This window comes from Plecotus auritus (genome assembly GCF_963455305.1).
Source record: "Plecotus auritus genome assembly, chromosome: 2".
Classification (NCBI taxonomy): Eukaryota; Metazoa; Chordata; class Mammalia; order Chiroptera; family Vespertilionidae; genus Plecotus; species Plecotus auritus.
The window spans coordinates 183,785,511-183,812,765 of NC_137771.1; the positions used below are offsets into that span (position 1 = coordinate 183,785,511).

At 41.8% G+C, this 27,255-nt stretch overlaps 1 protein-coding gene across 1 annotated transcript in view; it reads left to right on the forward strand.

Annotated features, from left to right (window-relative positions):
* Positions 1-2,199: 2,199 nt before the first annotated feature.
* Positions 2,200-27,255, forward strand: part of IGF2BP2 (insulin like growth factor 2 mRNA binding protein 2) — a 152,841-nt gene continuing 127,785 nt past the window's right edge. The window contains exons 1-2 of the mRNA XM_080656167.1: positions 2,200-2,466; positions 3,990-4,050. Coding sequence (XP_080512293.1) covers positions 2,289-2,466; positions 3,990-4,050 — 239 coding nt within the window. The 5' untranslated portion in view covers positions 2,200-2,288. The remainder of the gene's footprint in view (positions 2,467-3,989; positions 4,051-27,255) is intronic.

Below are 27,255 nucleotides of genomic sequence, written 5' to 3' on the forward strand. Positions count from 1 at the left end.
TTCACTACATTTTAGTAGGGAAGCATCCATAAACCAGGTCATCTATTAGTTTGGGGAATAATGGCCACTCCCAACCTCTGGAGCAGTAAAATCCAATTCCTTTTCTAGAGAGAGTAAATATGTGAATATTTGAAACCAAAGCAACTGCAAATGTCTAGGTGAGAATGAATACACTGTTTCCTCCTCTGGATACATAATTACTTAAGGAGTCTCCTTCCCCAAAAGATAGTATTTTAAAGCTCACAAGTTTCTGGGGGAAAGAAAAAAAAGCAACAAATGCATGTCCACTGTGTCTCGGTTATCTTTCATGTAGCCCTTAAAACAACCCTGCCAAGGGTTGGTTGTTCTATCCTCTTTTTATAGATGAAGAAACCTAGGCTCAAAAATGCTGGAACATTCCAGGATACACGGCTGGGAGCAGAGAGGAGGAAGATCTGAGCCCTAAGCAGCTAGGCCTTGCACCTGACAGTGTTTTCGGGACAAGAATCACCTGGCAGTACTTGTGGAAAATACAAAATCCAGGGTCACAGAGTCAGCCTTTAGGGTCCAAGGAACGGGTTTTTTTCTTTTCTTAAAAAGGAACCATGCTCCCCCCACCCCACTCATCAACAGGAAAGCTTGGGAAAGACAGTACTTCACAACCCAGCAAGGAGATTCAAATCTGTTCCATTCCTCTATTTGCGGCTTCTCCACCAAGAGACCCTTTAAAAAAACACGTATCTTCTGTCAAACCACCTCTCCTAAGCGTCCCCCCCCCCCTCCCCTCCAAGTCCAGATCTTGGAATCTCCTTCTGTCCCGTCACATCTGAATCCTGCCAATTTTTTTTCTTTCTTGTAATATTTCATTTCCTGGCTGGGACTGGGCTCTAACCAGCAGACTTCCAGCCGGGCCTCGGAACTCGCAGCGGTCTTCAGTCTGTCTGGCTCCTTCCCAAGACCCTCGGCTCGGGCAGCTCTCATCCCAACCCTGCCTCTTCCGTCGGGCACGTTTTTTCCTTCGCTTGCAAGGACCTCTATCCTCTCCCGGCCCTTCCCATGTTCGGGGAACTCCTACACAGCCTGGGCGCCTCCGCTCCAGCTCTGGGACTGAACCCTGCTTCGCAGCGAGCTTCGTCCTCCCGGCCGCAGCCCCTGTCCTCTCCCCGCTCGCCTCCCCACCCTCCACCTGGCTTCGCCCCGGCAGCCTTCGGCACTTCCCAGAATAGAGAGCAGCTGCTAACGTCAGGCTGCCGCCCGCTGCGGGGTTCCCGGCGCACCGAGTGCGGGCGGAGGGGATGACTCCGCTCTGGCCTTCCGTCTCCCCACACGGGCCGGGAAACTGAGGCCCAGGGCCAGGGGAACTTCCACGGGGTGCAGAGTACGTGAGGACCAACCGGTCCAGAGCCCTGATCGTCCCGACTCCGGTCCGCGAACCCTCGACCACACGCGCCGCTGGAGAGCTGGGCGGGGAGCGGGTCTCGGAGCGAGCGCTCCGCCCGGGAACGCGCAGGGCGCCAGACCCAACCAACTCGCCGCGAGAAAGTTGTTGTCTCCCAGCCTGCACTCGCCTCTCACCTCAGAGACACACCTTCCCGCTGGCCCTGGCACCCGCGCTCGCACATCCGGTCCACCTTGCGCACACCCCTTTCCACGCACTCCTACAGCCCCTCTCCCTCCCACGCTTGCGGCTCCCAGCCGCTCCCCCGAGCCCCCTCGCGCACTCCCACCCGCCCCGGGCGCGCCTTCCCCGCCCCGCCGCTCGCGGGTCTCTGCGCCGCGCCCGCCGGGGTTCTGGCGCCCGGGAGCCCCACTCCTAGGCTGCGACCCGCTTCCGCCCGCGAGGCGCGCGGAGCGCTCGGAGCGCGAGGCAAGGGGCGCACGGCGCTGGGCGGGGAGGGGGCGCGCGCTCGCTCACTCTCGGCTGCGCACACGCCGGGACAAACTCTCTCACAGACACTAGCGGGGTGCGCTGCTGCCGCCGCCCGCCGCTGCTCCTCCTCCCACCGCCGCCTCGAGAGGGGGAGAGAGGGAGGCAGAGAGAGCGCTTTGTCCGCGCGCCGCCGCCCGGCCCGGGACTCTGCCCCGAGGAGGGAGCCGCGCTGAGTCCCCGCCTCCGCCTCTGCCTCTGCCCCCGGGCGGGCCGGGCGGCCGCGGTGGGGGGAGCCAGGGTGAGGGTGGGGGTGGGTGGCGGGCGGGCGGAGGGCGGGGAGGGGGGGAGGTGGAGGAGGAGGAGAGACGAGGGTAGCGGAGGAGGCGAGGAGTGCCGGGTACCGGGCCGGGGGAGCCGCGGGCTCTCGGGGAAGACACAGATGATGAACAAGCTTTACATCGGGAACCTGAGCCCCGCCGTCACCGCCGACGACCTCCGGCAGCTCTTCGGGGACAGGAAGCTGCCTCTGGCGGGACAGGTCCTGCTGAAGTCCGGCTACGCCTTCGTGGACTACCCGGACCAGAACTGGGCCATCCGCGCCATCGAGACCCTCTCGGGTGAGCACTCGGCGCTGTCCCCCTCCCCCTGCCTCTCCCAGCTCCAGCCCGGACGGCGCCCAGAGAGGCCGAGCCGGCGGGCGGCGCCCGGCGGGGTCTCCCGTGCCTGCACGCTCACTTCCACGCAACGGACCCTCAACTCTGACCGCCGCTCCCCTCCCCCACAGCTCGGACTCACTCCTTGCCCTCAAAGCAGAAGCCCATGGGCGACCCCTGTGCGGCTCCGAGGGTCCCCGATGCTCGCTCGCTCTCGAGGGCACCCTCGTTCCCCTGGCTCTCCGAGCTGCTCTCCAGAGTTCCCCCACCCCCATTCTTAGAGAGTCCCCGTCCCCCTACTTCACTGACCTTCCCGTCCACCCCCTTTGTCAGGGACCCCCCCAAGTCCTGCATCTCCTCGCTTGATCGGACCTTATCCCTTCCCGTGCCTCGTGCCCAGGACCTTCTGCCGTCCCTGAGCCGCACTCCCCTTTCGAGCCCCCTCCCCACCTAGCCCCGCGGTCCCCCACTTTCGGCAGCCCCTCGGCGCCATCCTGATGGCCCTCTCTGAAGTTTTGAGGCTCCCTCAGCCTCAGCTCCTGAACGACGGCACATCTCTCTCGGTCCTCTCCTGAACCTCAGTTGCCTCTCACTCGTCTCTCAAGCGCTCCTATTTTTCTCTGAATTTTTTGTCCGATTTTATTGAGAAGAACTCGAGGCGGGGGGCTTTCCGCCGCCTGTCCCCCTGCCTCCCGCTCGGCCAGAAGCACCTTTTTACGAGGTGCCCTGTCTCAACTCGGTGGGGGCCCGGGCTGAGAACCGGGAAAGAGGAGACCGGGGGGCCCCGCGAGCGCGCTGGAGCCCAGACGGGAGACGGAGAGCGACACGCGCGCACGCGCGCGCGCGCACACTCACCAACTCTCTCTCTCGCACACGCACCGCCTGGAGCTGCGCTCGCCCCCAGACCTCAAGCCTGCGCCCCACGAACCCGGGCCAGGCCGGAGCCCCTTCCCCACCGGCGTGCGGAGTGGGGGCGGGGCGGCGGCGAGGCCAAGGTGACACCCAGAAGCCCGCGGGGACTAGCCTCTTGCAGGAGTGGACCCCAGGGGGCTTCGCGTCTTCTGGGGGCCAAGAGGAGGACTAGGCTGGGAGGGGAGCGCTGCGGAGGCTTCGGGACCCCGGGTAGCGTAATGGAGAGGTGGGGGCCGAGGGAAACGGGGCCGCGCCAGCCCTGCAGCTTGAGTTTCAAATGAGCTCATCCTTTCAAATTGGCGCCGCTCTTTATTAAATTTGTTTTTCCGGTAATGCCACCCACAGCTATACCTGGGGTCGGATTCTGGCTCACACCCTTCCCATTTCGTCCCCAGAGCCGGGGCGCCCATCTTTCTTCCCACTGGGAACCAAGTTTACCCAGCTGGAGCCGGTAGGAGACCCATTGAGGGCACCCGAAGGCGGAGCCCGAGCGTGGAGTTATGTGCGTGCCCCTCCTAGACCCCCGCCCGTTTCATACAAGGAAGGTTCTGAGTGCTTTAATTTCTGTTTTAAAGGTAAAGTGGAATTGCATGGGAAAATCATGGAAGTTGATTACTCAGTCTCTAAAAAGCTCAGGTAAATATATTTTGCTTAGTTATTTTGTGATTGGGCTTACGTATAAGTAAAAAATACACTCCTTTTTTTAAAATGTGCTTTTGTAATTTTGTAAAAAGGCGTTTGTTTTGTATTGGATATAACATAGTTTAGAAAGTTACATTATTTACTTTCATTATATAAGGTGTTTACTGGTCTTGGAAAATATCTGGTGCCTTATTGGGAGTGGTGTTGTGTGTGTGTGTATCGAGCACTAGCTGTGTTAAATTTTGAAGGGACTGTTTAACTTGTTTGTCAAAACTTGCCTCCCACCCCTACCCCCAGCACAATGGCAACAAATGCTTGTCAAGACTTCCTGTGAGATGTTAAGAGTAAACATTTACTGTGTCAGCTAAATTGCTTAACCAAACTTAGCAATTAATTAGTTTCTTTTTTAGATAGCTTAATGTTGAATAATAAAATAATTTAGTAAGGGGTCAATATTTTGCGTAGTACTCTAAAGAAGTGGGTTGTTTGGATTGGATAGCAGTTAAAAGCCAGACGTTTGTAGTCACTGTGACTGCTGAATATTGCTTCTGAGCGCTTTGTTGTTGCTGTTGCTTTTAAGATATGTTTGAGGCTAACCAAGTATCACTATGAAATATATAGTTATATTTAAGTGCACTGTTGTTAATGAAGGAGTAAAAAGGTTTGTGGAGATTGGAATTCTCCTGTGATTTGCTTACATGAGAAATGTCTGTCCATGAGGAGAGAATGAACAACATCTTTGTTTTAAAGTTCACTGTGGACTTTAAATTTGGACCCTTTATTATTCTAGATTTTTTTTCCTCCAATGTGTTGTAACTTAGTTTGTATCCCATTCACATACATTTCTTCACCATTAGTCATTAAGTAGCTGAATTGGAGAGAATCTAAGTCTTTGATTTACTATCTTTAAAATCTCTGATACTCAATAATGTAACCATTTACTTGATTTTTGCCAGGATTGAATAGATTTTAAAACAAACTATCCAAATTTAATGAATGCTTAGATATTTTGTTAAAGAATTTAAAAAAATTGTGTGCACATTTACAGATATGTTTTATCTTAAGTAAGCAACAAGAATATCTTTTGTTTGCAAACAATTCTGTGGCATATCAGAAAACTACTTAATACTTTTTTAAAAAAGAGGTAAAAGTTGTGATTTGCAGTTTTGTAATATTAAGCTAGTTCTCTAGGAAAATATGTATTCTAAATTTGTATACTTTTCTTTAATTTATTATTATTTTTTTGCTTCAGAAATCCAAGTTGTAGCTTTCTGATATATTATTTGTTGTAAGTTTAAATTATTAATCTTACAACACTTGAAAATTTGAATATATTGAACAAAGTTTGAAAGAATCACCTAAAATATTTAATTGGCTATGTTTCTACAAATGCCTAATTGTATTGGCAATATAGCTGTTTGGAGTACTTTTTTTAGGTTGTAATTTGTAAAACTCAGTGCTATTTTAACTTTGGTGAGTTGGTGTCTCATTTCATGTTGCAATATAAGTGAAAACCAGTTTATCTAAAGTTATTAGTATCTCCTAAAACTTCTCACAAACATACTATTTTTTTGTTGTTCAAAAGGCAGAGATAATTTGCTGGTAGATGGAGTGTTACTTAAACAATTTTGTGGTGTTTATATAAAAGTTCAGAATTAAGAGCATATCCCAGATTTTTAGTATTAATTAAATAAAGAGCAATCTAGGGCTTATACAGCCCTATTAGTGCATGATTTCTTTGAACATGTGGGCGATATGAAATACCTAGGGGGCAGATTAAAATGTGCTGTGTATGATTCACTACACTGAAGATGTCTGACATACCAAATGTATGCATAAGCTGTTGCTGTAGAGGGTTACATCATTGCTGATTGGATGGTTTTAATAATTTTTTCCTCTTTATTAGTTTAAAATGCAGAAATTAGTTATTTGTACTGCAGGCTAAGGGAGAGATAGCTAATGAGTGGTATGCACTGAACTCAGACTCCTGGGATGGAGCAGCTGTGTGTTCTCATGTACAGGGCACTACCACGGTGGTGGCTTTCAAAAAGCAGGGTACTGTGACATTTGAAACCAAAGCTTTTATATTGTGACTATTTTAGTGTTCTTTTGTTGCATTTCTATGAAAATTAACACAGGAGTAAATTTGTCAGAGTTAAGTCAGTTCTATATGTGGTTTTTGTGTTGAAGTGAAAATGTGAAGAAAACAATTCATCTTGATTGCTTGCTTACTTAAATAATCATTCAACAATTGAGTGCTCATACTCTATATTCTGATTTCTTTGTGTTCTCAAGAATCAGTTTTAATATATACATTCTGAATAGATTTTTTTTAAAGCCAATGATACTTTGGGAGGAGATGTTTTTATCTTAAGTTATGAAATTATTGGCATGCCTTTTGCTTACCAATTGGGTCTTTGGTATATCAGTTTATATGTGTTGTTACATTAGACAGACTAGATACCATTATTTTCTAAGGTCACTCAGAAATAGAAAACTTTTTTTCTTTTGCCACATGTATTTCATTCTTATTAGATGCAAATTATTGTAATGTGAACCATATACAAACTATCTATTTCTCTTTCTAAGTTGAGTTCAGGCTCTGTTGAATAAAAATCTTTGCATCTTTTTTTCTCTATTCATATTTCTTGGTAGTATATATGAAACAAAGATTTCTCAATGAGGAACAAACTGGTAAGGGCTTTAAAGTTCTGTTGAAAGCTGTGGAAGTTTCCTTGATAGAAATTTCATTTTTGATGTCGATGAGTGTTTAGCTGTGTGTGTGTGTGTATATACACTGTGTAAATTGTTTTGAACTAAGACATATGCTAACTTGAATGTGCTTTGTAACTGAAGTTGAATGATTCTGTAAGAAACAAAACTTTGAAAAATGCAATTTCTTCCCACTTCTAGGAAATAACTAATTGGTGCTAGACATGCTTTCACTGAGATGGTGTGAATACTATGAGGTAGTGTAGGAAAAAGCTATGAATTTGTCTTTCATGACTTAAAAATCAGTAATTGTGTTCTCTCCAATGCAAATGAATTTGGTCTCCTATAGGAATGTTAAAGAAAACAGTATCTCAATTGTATTTTGCTTGTATGTACTACATTGTGTATAGTTGAATTAAATACCAAAAAGAAAAAAACACCCAACCTCTAGCCCTCCCTACAACAAAGGCTTTTACTACATCAATTTTTAATTCTATAGCAAAAGAAAAGATTTTAAGAGGTTAAAATCATATGGTAGCCTCTTCTATCAAGAATTTGTTGAATTGGAAATTAATGCCTGGATTTAATTATATAGGTTCCATATTTGGATATACTATATATTAAGGTAAAATTTTTATATCAAACTGTCAGGTTACTTTTGATTTCACTTTAAGTTGAATGTTTAGTTTCCCATTTTAAAAAAGACTAATAATTTTTTATGTGATTCTAGGTAATGTCATAGAGAATCACACATTTTTGTGATCTTTAGGAGATAATTTATTAAAATGGAAGCAATAAAGAAAAAAATTACTTGATAATTTATGTAATAACATAGGTTTAAAATTCTACTTTATGTTTTTAAATGACTGGTCATTTGATGTTTTTGTATTTAGTTAAATACTAAAAAAACATTGAAATCTATAAATCAAAATAGATTTTATATACTGCTTGATTTTTCAATTTTCCAAATTCACATCAATTTTAATTTGTATTATAGTAATTTATAAAAGTATTAAATGGCCAAACACCTAAATATTAATTCTAAAAGTTGATTGGGTGGTATGTAATACATTTGCCAAATTGTGTTTTCAAAAAATAATAAATATTTTTGTATTATGCCTTAGTATAAGATGACCAGTAAATTATGCTCTGAGTTGTTTTTTTATGTTAACTTGAGATTATCATTTATATAGAGAAGATGAGAGATTAGTAATAGCTGTATAACACCTTTTATACATAAAGATGTAAAGTATATATTTTTCAAGAAGAAAAATATTGTAAAGGACATTAGAAGAGTTATAACTAATTGCAGGTTAAAGTTAACATTTCACTATTGTTTTGATTTTATGGAGGTAGCTCTGACTTTTAAACTGGGGGATGTAAATAATGTTGATATGTGTGTAAAAGGAAAGTAAGTTGGGTAAATTTATTAAAAGTCAAAACTATGGAAGTCAGATTTCTACAGGAACTATTTATACATATTTGATATTTTCAGCTTTATAAATATTTTCTGTCGACTGCTGAATCACTCTTCCAAGTCTGCTAATGAAATCCTCAAAAGTAGATGAGCAATTGGTCAGAGTTGTTAGAGGATATTATTTAAACTTAAGTGTGTCATCTCTGATTCAGTGGGGTGTGTGCACATGGGTGTGTGTGTGTGTGTGTGTGTATGTGTGTTTTGTTGGGGACAGTAGTTTCAAACAGATGGTATCTAGAGGGAAGAGAAGGAAATCTTTAATTGAGCAACAATTACTCTGGATTTCAGTTATGAAAAGGCAAATGAAAATCAATAGATGTTTGAACCTTGTGACAAAGGGAATCAAATCCAATGATACTTGCCTGAGTGATGCATAACTCTCGTAGGAGGTTAACCTTGTGGAAGCCAGGGCACTGGCACCTTAGTGGCTTCTTCAGTGAGCATGCGCTGGAGGGACTATCCAATGCAAAACTTCCTCTCCTTCCTTTTTGCTTGGATGTCCCCTCTCACTAATACAGTTAACAAGTGACTGTGAAGGCTTTGATGATCTGTAAGCCATTTTTAAGTGTTAGAAAATTCAAGATTTGCATATGCATATATTCCTTTAGAAATTCTTTACTGGGCAAGGCAATACATTATTTTGCAAAAACAAATATACTGTGAGAAAATCAATTTCATTAGAAGAAACATAGGATTAAACTGGTTTCTTTGGAGGATGTTAAGTTATATATTTCAAAATAATATTTTTTAAAATTCTATTTAAATATCACCCAAATGTCTTCAATGTTCTTTTCGGCGGGGCTCTCTGTTCTTAAAGAAGAGAGTGGTGGAGCTTGGCTAAACCAATTTTCTAAAACTTAGCATAAAAACATAATCTCTCAAAAGTTATGATTAACTTCTTAATTTGAAGGATGAAACAAATCTGTTTAATAAAACATGTCCAAATTTATTAGTCAACGTTTAATTCTTTTTATATTTAAATTCAAGTTCAGGTTAGTTTGGGTAGTCATTCAAAGCACTATCATTGAAGGAAACATAATAGCAAATAAACAAGAAACACCTACCAGTTAACAGTGTTTCCTCTGATTATCACCATTAAATGTTTTTTAAAAAAATCCTTTACTTTATAATTTGACTTCATGCTTACAAACTTGTAATTTTCATTTGGTGGCATGGACTGTATGAGTTCTATTTTGGGAAGCAAAATTGCAGAGTGCTCAAAGCATTATTTTTAAGGTTTTACTTTTCCTGTGTTGATGATGGACTTTAGTCTGGTCTTTCCATAAAATAGTGAAGAAAAATTTTCTTCTGCAAAAAAAAATTCAGATACTGTTGATTTGGCTTACAAAAAGGATGGGAACTATAATAACTGTCTCTTTAGTTTGGTTTAGAGTCTAATGACATATTGAGGTGTAGAGTAAGTAGACCAGAGAAAATGAATGCTGTTGCATTACTAGCAGACAATGAAGTCCAAAAGCTCAGCATTTGTCCATCATTTAATAGATAATATGTCTCCTCTCCAAGCCTCTGGGTCTCTCTAAATAATAGGCTTTCAGTTTTGAGATACATTTTATTTGCTTATTCCTGGATTTCCTGGTTATTTATTTATTTTACATGTTATTTCTTAAAATATGAACATTTAGTTAAAATTTTCCCATTCTGTTTACTACCAAAAACATTTCATAAAATAGGTATTTTATTGAGTCCAATAAATGAAAATTAAGAGTTCTGACACAGGTTTTAGACTTTCTAATACTTATCTAGATTATAAGAAATGTACCTAATGACCAAGAAAATAACATTATGGGATCATTGCAATAAGAAGGGTATTCAGTTTTTCTTACTAGCATATAAATAATGTGTACAAATGTGTGACAGTTTGCCTTAGGGGAAGTTTGAATTTTTAATATTTGTTTTAAATGTGACCAGAAAGGTTGTTTCATGATTCCATATGCTGATGGGTAAAAAGTAGCCTTATCTCAGGGAGATAGAAGTATTTTTAAGCACCTGCTGCATCTTACATTTCTATAGAGCTGATGATGTCACAGACTCTTTTACACATTATATCATTCATTTCAAATGAAGAATATCGGACAATTAATATCCCCCTTTTTTTACAGATGAGGAAACTGTAAAAAAGTCTCAGAGAAATTGAATAACTTGCCCTAAAGCCTCCTGGCCATTAGAGCTAGAACTCAGGTCTTCTGAGCTTCAGTCCAGTGTGCTTCACCTGCATTTACAATATTTTAAATTAAAGAAGTCACCTGAAAGTGTTGTAAGATTCAAAGGGTGCCATTCAAGAGTTATGGAAATAGATGAAAATAGGTTTGTTTGTGAATGACCCATTGCAGCAGTCTTATTCTTACATCGGTCTGCATGATCTATACTTTGTTACAGTTTTTTAGAGAAAATAATTAGAAACAGAGGTAATTTAAAAATTACCAGCAGCGTTACCTCCTCCCATCATGCTTACCCTTAGAAGCAGAGGGATGCCTAACTAAGCAGGTTGGATTCTGTTTTTCCATTGCTTTTTTCAGGGTTGCCTTCTTTGTGTTATGAAATAGGACATTGCCAAGAAAGATACATCTTTCAGCACCGGAGCCATACAGATCACACAGGTAGCCCTGGTAAAGGAAAGTCTAGGATGGGTTCTTCACAGGTTTCAGCCAAAACATTGCTGGAGGGCAGATCTGTGCTTTGGTGTAAGTGTTTTCCTGGCGGCTGCCAGGTCTTGCCCCAGATTTGTTGCCTTTCTCTGCTTCACTCTCCGTGTCGAATATAGCCTTTGACCTCTCCCATGGGGATGGAATGAGTATTAACAGGATAGCATCCGTCAAGTTTTCTCAGAGTTCTTCATTAATGATATAATCACTCAAAAACATAGTCGAGAAACTAAGCATGTGCAGTACAGTCCATTTTTCCTCAATTGTAAACTTTGGCATTTATCCTCATTTCCTTTAACTTTTGTGTACAGTCATATTGATGACAGTGGTGAGGGGAGGGAAGAAGGAATTATCAAGAAAAAAAATAGATGAAAGAAGATTGTTTCCAACTCCCCAGCTGTTTCATTCTTTCAGTTCGTACGGTTCAGAGTGGGTATCACATGTTCTGTGGAATTCTGACTCAGAAGATGGGAAAAGGAAGAAAGGTGACTGATGTGCTGGGCACTGGACTAGGCCTTCTGCATATTTCATCCTGACCACAGCCTGGAGAGATCTGTATGTCATCCCTTTTACAGTAGGACTGCAAAGCTTCAGGCGCCAAAGCCCCTCCTTCTGCCTGACCACCTGCTTCCTAGAAGCAGTGGCCCTGTTACCCTTATGCTCCATCTCATTTGAATATAATCACAGCACCCCAACAATAAAGTAGAAAGTTTGTTAAAGTGTACATAGGTTATAGAGTAACTTTGTATACTTTTCCTAACTCAGAATACGAGATAAAATTTACATGTATGCTACTGATATGCAGAGGAAATGACACTGAAGTTTAGTTTATTTTTTAATATAGTGTAAGAGAAAGAAAACTAAAAGTGTTAGTCATAATTTGAGGAAGCTTTCTTGAAGTATCCTATAGTAGAAGCGTTGGTAATTATATAAAGTTAAAAAGATGTTTTAAAAATATTGTTGTGGCTAAAAATTAAGTGTGAAAAACATATATGTATGCAGTATGGGGGGAGGGTCTGCATTTGTGCTTTTGGCCCAGATATGTATATTTTTTAATCCTGAAAACACACACACACACACACACAAAAAAAAAACTCAAACTTTTTTGTTCAGGACCTAGAATGTTGCACGAAGTTTGATATGCTTTCATTTTTATCTGTGTATTTTAACATGTCTAGGGTTTGGAGAAGGAAAATAAGGGATTCTTGCAAATTACCTGTTATAAAGTGGTTCATCTTATTAACAGAAAATTTAAGACCTTTTTGACACATGAAAATGTCAGTGATAGCAAAGGAAGTAGAAAAGATATATATGTGTTTTTGGATGTACTACTTAAACTTACAATGCATTTGTGACTTTTTAGTAAATAGGAATTAAGATGCAATGATAGTGCCAATAAAATGAGATATATAAGAGTTTTGCTTCTAGGTATAGAGGTGCTTATTTGATAAGAACATGATTTTGTGAAATTTATTATGAGGTTAAAATAATGGGTTTTCTCAGTCAAGAACTTCTAATGGAGCTTAAAATATTATCAGAAAAAACATCCTTATTACCACGTTATATCTTCTCTTCATTCTTTCTCTTCAAAAAAACGAAGTGAAAAGTATGTAATTGAGTGTTGATCTTGTGGACAGGTTAACCTCAAACCAATTCATGAAATGGAAGATAATTTGAAAAGCTCATTTGAGGATAGGCTATTTAGTTTTTTTGTATATCAAGGAGCCCTTTTACTTTAGTCCCTCCTGATCTTTGTGATTTTAACAATGGCTATTTGGAGAGGGGGGAAAAAGGTGTTTTTCATTATTGTATGGATAAGATTTTGGAGTAAAATGTTTATGTATCTTTGAGTCAGAGGTAGATGATGAAACAATGTAACACTGAAAAAAATGCAGTGTAGCCTCTTCAGTTGTAAGGAAAAAAGAAGAGAGGAGGAAGGGAAGGAGGAAAGGAAGAAGAGAGGGAAGAGAAAGGGAAAGGAAAAAGAGGGAGAGAGGGAGGGAGGAAGGGTGGAAGGGAGAGAGGGAAGGAGGCAGGCGGCCATAGAAGCATAGGTGACTGAACTTTGTCAGGTAGCTCGTGCACTCTCTGGAGAGCACGTGGGAAAGCCTGGTGCTCACTGATGGTGTGTAGAAAACAGTAAATGATTCCAGTGGTGGCACAGGACTGGAAGTCTCACACAAGTTGTTCTTTTCTTTGATGTTTAAAAACTCTAGGAGTACGGGGCTGGCCTGCCCCACAAAAGGTTTTACATTTCTTCCTATGAGGCCCCACACTGGCCACTTCCCCTCTCTGTTATTCTCCTTCGCCTTTGTGTTTGGATGGTGGGGCAGGGCTGGAAGGTGCCTGGTGTGCGGGCCTGCCTCCACCCTGTGCCCCCTCACTGGCTGAGTTTGGGGAAGCCGGGAGGCTTGTGTGTGCTTGTTTAATGTGTTGGAATGTATGGGTTCTGTGGCGTACACTTCCTCGGCCTGTGAAGCAGACATGTGCTCCTCAATGGTGGTGGGGGTCAAATGTCCTTGTAGGCTTTTGTGAGGGTTGAAAACTTGGGAAGGATTTTCCCAGGCCTGAAAGATTCCCCACTCCCACCCCCCAACCCCCCGCAGTGCAATTTGTATTCTCTGTGAAGGGAAAACACATCTTTTTTATTTTGAATCATAGAAGGATAGAGAAAATATTGTGGATGCATAAATAGGCTGGCCTCTTCCTCCTGTATCCAGCTGTACTCTTTCCTCCTTTCTCTTCAGACTGATAGCGATGCCTTCAAATCACGGGCAGGGAATTCATAAACTGAGCTTTTTAAATCTCTCAATTGTGTCGCCCTTAAAGATGACATTGAAGACCTTGAGAAACCAAGTTTTAAGCTCAGATATTTAAAAATGTAGGACTTAGTCTTCCTTTTAAGGAATAAAAGAACAAACTACTGGTTGATTAATATTCTTTCAATTTTTCAGTTAAGATATATTTTTAAATTCACATTTTATTTATTTTTTCCTTCACAGAGGTTTGAGATGACAAAGGTTCTGGTAGGTCAGTTACTTTAAATGACCAAAGGGACTTAGGTTTATAAAGTAGATAAGTTTGAAGTGGACGTTGTTTTCAGGGTTATTAAAGACTGGGAGCAGGTGGTTGATTCTAATATTATTCTGTATGCATTTTATGAGGCTTACCAGGGAAGAGTTAGCACTTCGGTTCATTGTTTTTTATATTAATGATGTCTATTTCAACAATGATTTCAAAACAATAATTTTGATACTGAAAATGATTTATGGCTTTAGTTCATATATAACAATTATGGTCAAGGTGTTGCTATCTGCCTTAAAAATTTCCAGCCCAAAATTCCGTCTTTTATTTCCCATGGCAGTGCTTTTAACAGCATATTCCACAGAGCCTGAGGATTCTGGGGAGGTGGTAAATTTATGGGAAGAGAGAGTGGATGTCTGTACATGGGGGATTCGGCTTCTTACCCACCTTTCAATCAGAAGTCTGCTGCACTCATTGCTGTTTTATATATTGACGTTTCATTTAGAATTTGAGATTTGCTGCTTTAAAAAACAGTTTGAAAGCGTTACTCCCAGGCCTTGAATCCAATTCCTGGTCAGCCAGTTGACAGATCCAAAGCTCCTTCTTGAGGACCGTTTAGATCCTGCCTCTGTTACTTCTGTATCCCTTTCTTCGGAATGGCCTTCCATCTCCTGTCACCTTCACTTTAGTAACAGATGTTTGCTTTGCCAACTCCACGCCAGACGACTAAATCTATAGATTTTTCTACAATCAGCGGCACAGAGTGCTTGCCCTCAGGAACTTTCCCGGGAACTCCTTGGCCAATGACTGTCCTCCAGCTCTTGGCAGAGCCATTGAAGTCGACTGCCTTTGAAGTCTGAGGGATCTGGTGACATGGGACCTGTGGTGGGGTTTCACAGGGGTGATCTTCAAAATATTTTCAACTGGTTATTATGGATGGCCAGCACATCAGGGACGTGAGCCATTGTTCTCTAATACACACTTCTTCAGTATCTGTCCCTCATGCACGATTCTTGTTCAGAAACGGTATTACTTCCAAACATATATATTAGTCTCTCAGTGACTTCTTAACCTGTGACCAAGGACTCTTGGGGCGAGTCCTTAAAGTCCTTGGACTTCGGCTTCTGTGTTGTTTGAAGAGCCTCCTGGGTGGTTCTAATGTGCTGGGTGGGGGAAGGTGGCTCCCCTCTTTGCTCTGCTCCATAATCCTGTTCACTCCATCACTCTAGCTTCCTGCAGACTGGCCTTCGGAGACTGATGATTTCATATCACGCACCCACATTTTGTCGTAAGTCTGTTAAAAGAGACCACTGTACAAATAGTAAGCTCCAGCTGACTGTTGCCGGTGGAAATGTAGGGTCAGTGCACCCACATCTGATTTTTCAAGAGAAGGAGTTCTTATGTTAAATATTGGCAACAATTAAAAAAATTTGAGGGACACTGTGAGGGTCCAGGTGGATAGCTACAGTTTGAATTTGGCCCATGGGTCGCCCGTTTGCTGCCTCTGCCACATGAAACCGTGCATTTCTACAAAATAATGGTGAAGGCACTCTCCATTATGTTTAGTAACTCTTATGCTTAAGGCTTATCTGTGAGTGAGGGAAAAGTCCTCTTGATAAACTGGATAAACTAGTATGTCTCTTATCTAATGATGATAGCTGTTTGGAAGCTCAAAATTAAAATTAGGTCTCAGTTGCAGCAACCATCCTTAGTCTAGTTTTCTGGAATCATTATTTTCTTCAATACAAAGGCCCTATAGTTTTATCTTTATGGAATGATTTTATTGTGTTTTTGTTACATTAAGCCATCTGAAGTCCTTTTGTAAATAGGGAGTGTACATATGCTGAATGTGCGACAATCTTACATGTTTATGTGTGTAGTGTTTCATAATTACGTTCACGAGCAAAAAATAAGCCTCTGTTTTCATAGAAGAGGAGAAGCATGTTTCCACATCAGTCTAAATTACACCTTCTCCAATTAAACACCGGGCCAACAACTAGTATAGGTATTGTTTTAAACCATTTCCTAAGAAAATGTGATTCTCATATGTCCAGCAAACGTTTTAAAAAATAAGAACTTGAGTTCTGCCTGTAAATCAACATCTGATACAAGGCAGGTAGTTTGAAAAGCATAGAATGTAGTTGGTGGGAAAATCCCCGTGGTGAAAAACTGCTTTTAAAAATATGTTTGAAAAGTGTTTTGGTTACTGTTGCACTTCCTTGTATTTAAGTTGAGGAAATTGAAGGCCATATGGATTTCACTTCTTGGCCTTGGGTTCAGTAAATGCTCCTTAAGGCCAAACTGAAAGAAAACTGCCAGTTGCCTATGAGATCTGTAAAAAACAAACAACAACAACAACAAAAACAAACTAAAAAAAACCCCCACAAAACTACTCTGACAGTTGGAATTAGCATTTTCAAAGTGTATCTCTTTGTCCTGTAATTTACACGCAGAATGAAATAGCTCATTAGTAACCGCTATAAGCACGTCTGCAGGACGTAAGTTAGCAAGTCTTTTCTGGTCAGGCATAATGGAGATGCATCCAGGGGTGTAGGCATCAGGTTTTCACTGGGCTCCCCTCGTTTGTCATGGATCTAAATTTCAGTTCCACAGAAATTTTTTGGATGAATTAAAATTAAAGGCATAATAAGGTATCATTAATAATTTACTTTTATGTCCCTCTTTTTCTCTTCTTTATTTTAAAATGAGGTTTGGGGTGAGGGAAATACTAGTTCAAAGATTTTGCTCTTTTGTGACTGGATTTTTTCAAACTTTTGACCAAATCTTTGGCCTAAGTGGAATAAAATCTTCATGGGCATGTTAGGTATGAAGGCTCTTTAAAGCATGAGGTGAGCCACAAAGAGCAGCTGCGCAGGGCTGCAAAATGAGTTGGGAAAGCAGAGATTCAAATTTGGTGGAATCAGAATAGGTTTTGTAAATGAGTTTTTTTTAAAGTGTAGGTTAATCTTAGTATTATTAGATTCAGTATGATTACATGACAATATAATTTTTGCTGTAGGCTATTTCTCTCTGTAACCCAAATTACATTACAGCAGAACAACCTACTTGAGAAAAACACACCAGCTGTCCTATTAATAGGTAGATTACAAGAATCAAACTCAAGGTGTATTTTTACATAATAAATATGATCAGTTTAAGGAGACAACATTGGAAGTTACTGTTAAAAACAAGGCAAGTGTAAAAAAATGACAGGATTTACCAACGAATAAGATCATTTGTAACCAGGGAGGTGTGACTGATCTTAAATGTTAATTGAGAGAGAGAGAAAGAAAGATTGATGTGAGAGAGAGACATTGATCGACATTGATTGACATTGATTCCATATGCCCTCATCAGGGATTGAACCCGCAAACTAGGTTTGTGCCCTGACCGGGAATAGAACCTGCCACCTTCTGGTGCATGGGACAACGCTCCAACCAGCTGAGCCACCTGGCCAGGGTTATTTCACCCATTTCCTGAGGGTCAGGACTGTGGCAGCAGTTTAGCTGGGTTGTTGTAGCTCAGCACCTTTTATGAAATTGCAGTTAAGTTGCCAATTGGGACTGCAGTCATTTGAAGGCTCAGCTAGTCTAGAAGATCTACTGCCAGACACACGCATGTGGTTGTTGGCAGGCCTCAGTTTCTCTCTGGCTATTGTCTCAGTTCCTCACACCTGGGCTTCTGCATAGGTCTGCTCACAACATGACTGTAGGCGTGCCGGAATGAGTAATCCCAGTGAGTGAGACACCTCACTGCCTTTTGCCACCTAGTCACTGAGTTACATATAGTCACTGTGCCTTATTTTGTTCCTTAGACATGAGACATTCAGTGGGAAGGGATTAGTCAAAAGGTGACTACCAGAGGATGGGGAACATCACCAGCCATCTAGCGTTTAATTAAGTCAATCAGGAAAAGTCAGCAAATCAAAGACTTGGTTGGTTTGGGGCTTATAATAGAAAGAATGATTCCCTTATATTAGTATTTATAATTAGCCCTTTTGGAGCAAAACTGGAATTTCTTATAAAACAACAATAATAACAATTATGGATTACTGAATCCTTTTATAATCTTTATTTAATTTTCATAATACCTTGTATGGTGAGGGAGGCAGATACCACTGTCCTCACTTCACAGGTTAGGGCAGTGTTTGGCAAACTGCGGCTCTCGAGCCACATGTGGCTCTTTGGCCCCTTGAGTGTGGCTCTTCCACAAAATACCACCGCCTGGGCGAGTCTATTTTGAAGAAGTGGCGTTAGAAGAAGTTTAAGTTTAAAAAATTTGGCTCTCAAAAGAAATTTCAATCGTTGTACTGTTGATATTTGGCTCTGTTGACTAATGAGTTTGCCGACCACAGGGTTAGGGGATCGAGGCCCAGTTGTTCCAAGTCCTCATATGGGGCCACGTGTTTGGCATTTAACCTAAATTTTGTTTTTTCCCCCCTTATTCTTTTTCACCTCTTTCTGTTATTTTTCTCCTGAAGAATGATTTTAGTGCCTCCCCTTTTTATAAAACACAGTTAAATTTTTATCTTTCAGCCTTATCTGAAAGAGCTGGGGTTTTTTCATGCCTAATAAAAAAGTTTAGAAGATTGTTCTTGTATCAGTACAGATGCTTGTCACTTTTCTGCCAGCAACAAGAGTCCTTTTTGCTATTTTTGTAACTGGGTGAGGTCTGATTTCTCCAGAATTGTGCCATACTGTGGTTAGCCATGGTCTACAAGAGGAAAATATATTTACTCTTCTTTAAAATCACTGGTTTTCTAAGAAATATGCTATTTACTATGGTACATCTTTCTCAGGCAAATGCAGTGGTCACTTTGATATAAGATAAGGTGAATATTTCCCCCTATTAACAATGCAAAAACATCAGGCCCTCAGACATTTGGTGCCTAGCTTTATTATGTGTTTGTTTATTGAAGAAATTGGTAACATTTTGTATTGCTTTTGATGTTAGGCATATCCATGCGGATTCGTTGTTGAATGATTCATTCTGTACGAGCATTTTGCCAAACTCAAGCAAACCTACCAACTTTGCTGTAGAATGTCCTAAATTATTTTGACTTCAGTCAAATATAGAATTTTAATAGTTGCGTCTTTACCTTTTTATTGAATCTCAGTGCTTGCTTTAATTGCATTACATATTCCTATAACCCATTTAGCTTTTTCTCTTAAAGGTCCTGTTAACTTGCTAAGTTATGTGAAGTGACGCGTTCCTTTTTGATTATGTATAGACGAGGCTTATAGAATGTCAGACTCTTGTTAAGAGTGCCTGCACTTTAAGAAAGATGCATGCTTTTTATATTGTTTAAAAAACATTGGGGTAAATATAGTATTAAATTTTCTACACAGTTTATATATTCTTTTTTTAAAAAAATATATTTTATTGATTTTTTACAGAGAGGAAGGGAGAGGGATAGAGAGTTAGAAACATCGATGAGAGAGAGACATCAATCAGCTGCCTCCTGCACAGCCCCTACTGGGGATGTGCCCGCAACCAAGGTACATGCCCTTGACCAGAATCGAACCCAGGACCCTTCAGTCCGCAGGCCGACGCTCTATCCACTGAGCCAAACCGGTTAGGGCCAGTTTATATATTCTATTCAAGCAGAGTGTATCCTGCATTATCCTGCTCTCACCCCCCCTCCTTTCTTGAACGCTCAGAGTGGATTGTTGACCTCTCCATAGTTAAAAATTTTGATGTATTTTTTTTCACAAAACAATCAAATGTTTATATTTTACTCCCTTAAGTAGTTTAAATGTACCTCTTATGACCTTGTTTATATTAGTTCCTTTGTTAAGTACCACACCCCTCCCTTAAAGAAAAGTTAGTAAATTCTAGTTCTGTTCTGTTGCAATTAGAATTAATGGTATTTCACCATTCAGTGAGTATCATCTTGATTCATTTTAGGTTTACAATGCTCTTGAGATGCAAACTGCTAATATCTGGGTACCATCCTATTATGGAAGAATTTAGGATGATGCCTTTATAACATTCCCGTGACAGGAAGTGGTTACAGATTCACCCATTCAAAGGAGAGCGTTCAATTTAAACCATGGCAATCCAGGATTATGTAACAGACAGACAATGAAGACAGTTTTGATCAGATTAATCACAGCAGAATAACTGGAGATACTTTTTTTTCCAGTACTTTTATTTGGAATATATTCACCAAAAAGAATCTAATAATTAAGAGTACTGTAATTGGGGCAATTTTAATTTTTGATCATTTGACACTTGATTCTGTACTGCTCTTTAAAGGTAAAATTTAATTACAGTTTAGTTGTAAAAGAAGTAATTGTGGCCCTAGCCGGTTTGGCTCAGTGGATAGAGCGTCGGCCTGCGGATAGAAGGGTCCCGGGTTCGATTCCAGTCAAGGGCATGCATCTTGGTTGCGGGCACATCCCCAATAGGGAGTGTGCAGGAGGCAGCTGATCGATGTTTCTCTCTCATCGATGTTTCTAACTCTCTATCTGTCTCCCTCTCTGTAAAAAAAACCAATAAAATATATATTTAAAATAAATAAAAAATAAATAAAAGAAGTAATTGTGGATAACTTCTAAGATTGAGCCTAGCAAACTAAAGCTACCTTTGTCAAAAATAAGATGATAACTTCCAATATCCAGCTGTTAAGTAGGAGAGGCTGCCTGGGAGCTCTGTGTTCTAGAGGGAGGCACAAAGCCTGCAGCGACATTGCACTCCAAAGGGTGCTTTCAGCAGTTAACGTTCCACATTGATTCCAGTTCTTCTGACAACAACATATATTTGTAGGTGTTCTTACCTTGAGAAAAGCTTTGACTTCTATAAATTTTCTCTGTCCAGGGTCTTTAGGGCCCTGAGTGTTGTTGAAGGTGCTTCAGTCTGGTTGGTGGGATGTGTGAGAGGGATTCTGTTCCTAGTTGGTGATTGTGCATTTGGATTTTGAAATTACTTCTTGACAGCTCTCAATGAATTTCCTCAGCTGAATCAGCTGCTGAATGTCAGATAAAGTCCTATAACTTAAGAAATGTTTTTCAGACTCTGTAAGGAACTAAAGTTATTTCAATTCGGAAGAGCATGACTTTAGCACCTACTATGTGTATACCCCAGTGTAGGTTACAGTGGGGTCCCTGCATTAAGGAGTTAATCTCTGAGGAGTTTTCCCTTCTTACTTTTTCCAAATCTATAGAAACAAGCCACAGGAAAACTGCTGCTTTTCACCCTTATCCCAACACCAGCTTCATGTGTTACTGTATTCTGGTTACCTAAGCTCACTTCTTAAATGCCTATGGTGTCTTAGGCCTGGAATGGGGTTACTACTTAGAGAGCAAAAAACTGGTAACCTGAACCTGACCTCCTTCTCCCTCTGGGTGCATTAGGTTTACCTTCCAGATTACATTTTTGATCACTTACTCCCAGGTATTCAGCAACGCCTATGTGTGTGAGGCGTTGGTTAATTGCTGTAAAAAGTTCAAAGGTAGATAAACCACAGAACCTGCCCTCAGCCTGAAAGTTATATTTGTCTGGACTCCATAATGCCTGGGGACAAGGTCCAGATGCACCCTCGAGGGGCAGGGAATCTGCTGCACTGGTATTGTAAAATTTGTGAGGACAGTGGAAAAATGGCAGCTGGGTAGTCCCCTTGGAGATCCTGCTGTAAAACTCCCCTAAGTCCTTCTGAACCTCCCCTCCCCCACCTAGGTTTTCACAGTTACCTCCACTGTCATGGTCTGACTCCATAGCTACTTGTGTGCACAGCAGTCCTGTCTGATTATCTGTGTGTCACTGGGAAGGAAAGAATGACTTACTCATGGTGTGTTCCCAGCATTGTATGGGAGGTGCTTACTAATGGTTGAATTGTATTGTTCCTGATTTCATTCTGGTTGAGCTTTAGTAACTGCAATTCTCAGGCAATGGTGCATTCTGGCAAACTGAGTTACCTGTTTTAATTGGTGATTAAGCAGAAAATCCTTTTCTTTTTTAAAAAAATATATTTTTATTGATTTCAGAGAGGAAGGGAGAGGGGAAGAGAGAGAAACATCAATGATGAAAGAGAATCTTTATTGGCTGCCTCCTGCACGCCCCACATTGGGAATCGAACCTGCAGCCCGGGCATGTGCCCTGATCAGAAATTGAACCCCCACCTCCAGGTTCATAGGTAAAGACTCAACCACCGAGCCACACCAGTCAGGCAGAAAATCCTTTTCTTTGGCTCACACTGTTGAAAACCCGCTCAAAAATCCATATCAAGGAGCAAATTAATCTATAATAATAAAAGCATAATATGCTAATTAGACTGGACATCCTTCCGGATGAAGCTGGGGCTGCGAGGTAAGCCCGGGTCCTGGGTGCCAGAGGGGTGCCAGAGGGAAGCCGGTGCCAACAGCTGGGGGAAGGGAAGGCCTACTCTTGCACGAATTCTGCATTGGGCCTCTAGTATATTTATCATAAAATTAACTTAGAATAACTTAATATTCAACTAGGAAGGTGGCAGTAATTCTCAGTGTGGCCCTTGGGCCATCAGTATCTTGTTAGAAATGCAGATTTAAAAAATATATATTTATTGGGAATCGAGCCTGCAACCCGGGCATGTGCCCTGACCAGAAATTGAACCACCACCTCCAGGTTCATAGGTAAAGACTCAGCCACCGAGCCACACCAGTCAGGCAGAAAATCCTTTTCTTTGGCTTACATTGATTGGCTGCCTCCTGCATGCCCCACACTGGGGATCGAGCCTGCAACCCGGTCATGTGCCCTGACTGGGAATGGAGCTGTGAACTCCTGGTTCATAGGTCAACACTCACCCACTGAGCCATGCCGGCTGAGCAGAAATGCAGATTTTAAAGTTCTTCCTCAAACCTACTGAATCAGAAATTCCCAGCTGGGACCCAATAATCTGTGTTTTCACAATATCTTTTAGATAGATGATTCTGATATTCTCTCAGGTTTAATAGCTACTGGTGTAGGGCAGCTGTTCTGAATTCTGGATGCACATTATAATTACTTGGGGAGCTTTAAAAAAATACAGAACCTGAGTGTACCCTCAGAAACTCTGATTCAGTCGGTCTGGGGTGGGGCCTAGCATAGCTATTTTTTAAATGCCCTCATTGGGTACTGATATGCAGCCAGAGTTGAGAACCACTGATGTAGGGGGTAGAACAGAAATTTGGGACATACTCCACATTATTCTCTGAAGCTTGCTTAAAAATATTAATCCCAAATAATGCTTCTGTCTCCTAAAAGTTGGGAGATAAAGAAAAACTTACTCTTATATTTTGCTTAATGAGGGTCCTCCTGAGCAGGCAGTTCCCGCCTTTCATGGCATAGCATTAATAAAAACTCTCCCATAAAAGTAGGTGTTTCAAAGCCAGTAGTATTTCCCATAGGAACAATGTCGTTTTTGGGTGTTGACTTACTGATCAAGGTCTTGGCATCAAATAAATCATAGATGGGACCAATACCGTGCCATAAAATCAACGATAGCAATAATTAGAAATCTCTACGGTCATTTAAAATAATAAAATTATGCTCTAGGTCCAATAAAATCATCATAAATGTAGTGCACAACCTAATACCTCCCCAAGGGTTTTTCGGTGCTGTAGAAAAATGCATGTGATCATAAACAGTTTCCTGAATCTGTTATAAGTATTAATTAACACTGTTTGCACTCTTAGAATTTGGAGAGGAAAGATTTGGATAGTTTAAGTCTTTTAAAATGTCTAAGGCAGGGGTCTTCAAACTTTTTAAACAGGGGGCCAGTTCACTGTCCCTCAGACCATTGGAGGGCCGAACTATAGTTTAAAAAAAAAACTATGAACAAATTCCTATGCGCACTGCAGGCCCGGGACGAGTTGGCTGCTAAGCAGGACAGGCAGCGGCACCCGGCGGGCCGCATAAATGTCCTCAGTGGGCCGCAGTTTGAGGACGCCTGGTCTAAGGAAGACTGGATGGATGTCTTTTCCCCCAGTAGACTTCCCAGGAGCCTACAGGCGGATGGAAACACTGGGACCCAATCATTATCTGCAGGTGTTGGAGGTGGTGGTAATATGGGTGTTTCTGTTGTAGAAAATCATCCTATCCTATATAATAAAAGCCTAATATGCAAATTGTCCCCTCGGGTGGTCGTTCGGCCAGGAGTTTGACTGCTCACTATAACGTGCGCTGACCACCAGGGCAGGCACAGAACATGGCGGGCATCGGTGATGCGGTGCTGGCAGCGGGGAGCAGTGGAGGCGCTGCCTACTCTGATGGGCCCTGATGAGAGCAGAACCATGGTGCGATGGTGGAGTAGGTGAGTGGGTGGAATCAGGCCAAGGTTGCTGCAAGTGGGGGCCAATCATCCTGCTGATCGCCCCACGGGCAGGATGGTGGAGCAGGTGAGGGGGTGGTGCCTGGCCACGGTGGGGTGCCAGACGGGGCTGTGAGGCCACCCTGAGGGACCCCACCCATGCACGAATTCGTGCACCGGGCCTCTAGTCTCTTAATGAAAGGGCTGATCTAAGGTTTCTCCTCTTGGTTTCATCAAAATCCTGCCTATCAGTAGAAATACAGGTAAGAGAATGTGCGATCTGTACACTTCACAAACCTGACCAAAAGGCCATGGATTAGTTGTTAAAGCATTAGAGCCTGCTTTTTTTTTTAAATTTTTTATTTTTTTAATTGTTTGAAGTATTAAAAATAGTAGTACATATGTCTCTTTTTTTCCCCCCATTGACCTCCCCCCACCCTCCCCTTCCCCCCTGGAGCCTGCTTTTAAAGAGAGGAACCTCAGATGTCCTCTTGTGGGTGGCCAGGTGTGAGACTTGTGAGAGTATGGGCAAATGGTTTAGTGGAAGGGTCCCACCTGGCTGTGCTCTTTCCCTCCAGTGTGCCTTCTGACAGGACACTCTTCTGGGCTTCCATCTCCTTTCCTAACGTGAGCATGAACATCCCTACCTCCCAGGACTCTACGGATTGAATAGGTAAATATAGATCATTGTACCCAGCATAGGAACCTTTCCGTGGAAGTTACTTTAAATAGTTGAAATATTGATTGGTGAAACAGACATGAGGAATTCTATCGTATCTTGCCCTTCTGGCCCCAGGATTAGAAAGCCTGCTTCCTGGTGGACAATAAAGCAGATGGAGTTCTGGGAAGCTGGGGGAGACAGGGGCACATTGCTCATCCTGCAGATCCTTCCTGGGAAAGAGTAATGCCTGCCTGGGTTGTTAGGAAGGGCCCAAGAATGGCTGGGCTTTAGAGTGTGTTGTTGGTGTCTTACCTGTGTGTTGTTGGTGTCTTACCTGTTGGTGTCAGAATGCATTTTCAGTTAGGGATCTTGGTATGCTGCTCAGTAACTGAAGTGTTGTTTGGATCAAACTATTGTAGCAAACTCTTCTTGGCAAGTATGTCCTGCTGATACTGAGCTCAGTGTGCATATAATAGTTTTATATCAACTGCTATAAAATAACCACAGGTTCACAGTGGCTCAGATTATGCAGGTACTACACTGGAGAAATTCTAAGGTGATTAGCAAATAAATGTACTACTAAGAGAAAAATCATTGCCGATTATTCTCTAGCTTAGGAATTCTTCTCGTTGCCCCTGGAACTCTTGTCTCAAAAAAATATATTAAGTTCTTTAACTAGAAACAGCTCTTGAAACTCTAGTATGCTTAGTAATTCAAACAGAAATAAAAGAAAATAAAAATGATTAAGAAAGATAGTGATCCTCTCAGTAAGTTTTTCCATAGATTTATAGAACTTGCAGAATCCAGAGACTTGGAATTATCTAGACCAGTGGTTGCCCACCTTTCGTACCTCACGGACCACCAGTGGTCCGCGGACCACCGGTTGGCGACCGCTGATCTAGACCACTCTCCCTGCCCTGTGGAAATGCATGCTGAGAGCTCAGAAAGCTTGTCAGGTGTCACACTGGACATTAATACAAAGTCATCCTCCTCACTATCATTGCTATGCTTTTCCCTCTACCTCTCACAGCCTCTAAAAGATTTCTCATAAAATTTGCTTTTAAGTAAAGCTAAGCCAGGAACAGAACATTCAATAATTTTCATTTTTTTTTTTAAAGAATTTACCAGCCCTAGCCTGTTTGACTCAATGGATAGAGCGTCAGCCTGGGGACTGAAAGGTCCCAGGTTCAATTCCGGTCAAGGGCATATGCCCAGGTTGTGGGCTCGCTCCCCAGTAGAGGGTGTGCAGGAGGCAGCCAATCAATGTTTCTCTCTCATCATTGATATTTCTATCTTTCTCTCCCTCTCCCTTCATCTATGAAATCAATAAAAAAATACATATATAAAAAGAATTTACCAACCAGCATGATTCGTTTTTTTGTTTACTTCGAGACATATATCAAAATAGCACTGATAACACCATACGATCTAGCAGTTTCACTGCTGGGTGCTAGGCACAAAATAATTGAAAGTAAGGACTCGAACAGATATTTGTACACTTATGTTCATAGCAGTAGTATTCACAGTAGTCAAAAGGTGGAAGCAACTCAGGTGTCTGACTGTGGGAATGGATAAACAAAATGTGGTATATTCATACAATGGAATATTATTCAGCCTTTAAAAGGAAGGAAATTCTGAAACCTGCTACAATAAGGATGAACCTTGAAGACTATGCTAAGTGAAATAAGCCAAATATTGTATGATTCCACTTTGAGGCGCCTAGATTAGTCAAATTCATAGAGGCACACCATAAAATGGTAGTTGCCAGGAACTGGGGCATTAGTATTTAATAGGTACAGAGTTTCAGTTTGGGAATATGCAAAGTTCTAGAGATGGATGGTGGTAATGATTGCTCAACAGTGTAACTGTACTTAATACTGAGCTATACACTTAAAAATGGTAAATTTTATGTCATGTATATTTTATAATTAAGAAGTTAGGGGGGAGGAAAAAGAAGTGACCACCAAATAAAGCCACGACTTAAAAAACACACAACAGCCTGCTGGCATGGCTCAGTGGTTGAGCGTAGACCTGTGAACTAGAAGGTCATGGTTCGATTCCCAGTCAGGGCACATGCCTGGGTTGCGGGCTTGATCCCCACTGTGGAGTGTGCAGGAGGCAGCCATCGGTGATTCTCTCTCATCATTGATGTTTCTATTCCTCTCTCCTTCTCCCTTCCTCTCTGAAATCAATAAAAAAAAAAAAATTAAACACACACCAAAACACTCATATGAAGAGAACTCTGGTTGTTCACTAATGTGAATGAAATGGTGAAGTCTGGTGGAAGAAATACTGGCCAGGGTTTTAATTCTGGTTCTGACAACTAGCTCGGTGACCCACACATATGGCTACTAGGTTTCACATCAGTAAAGTGAGGATGTTGGCTGATTCATCTCCA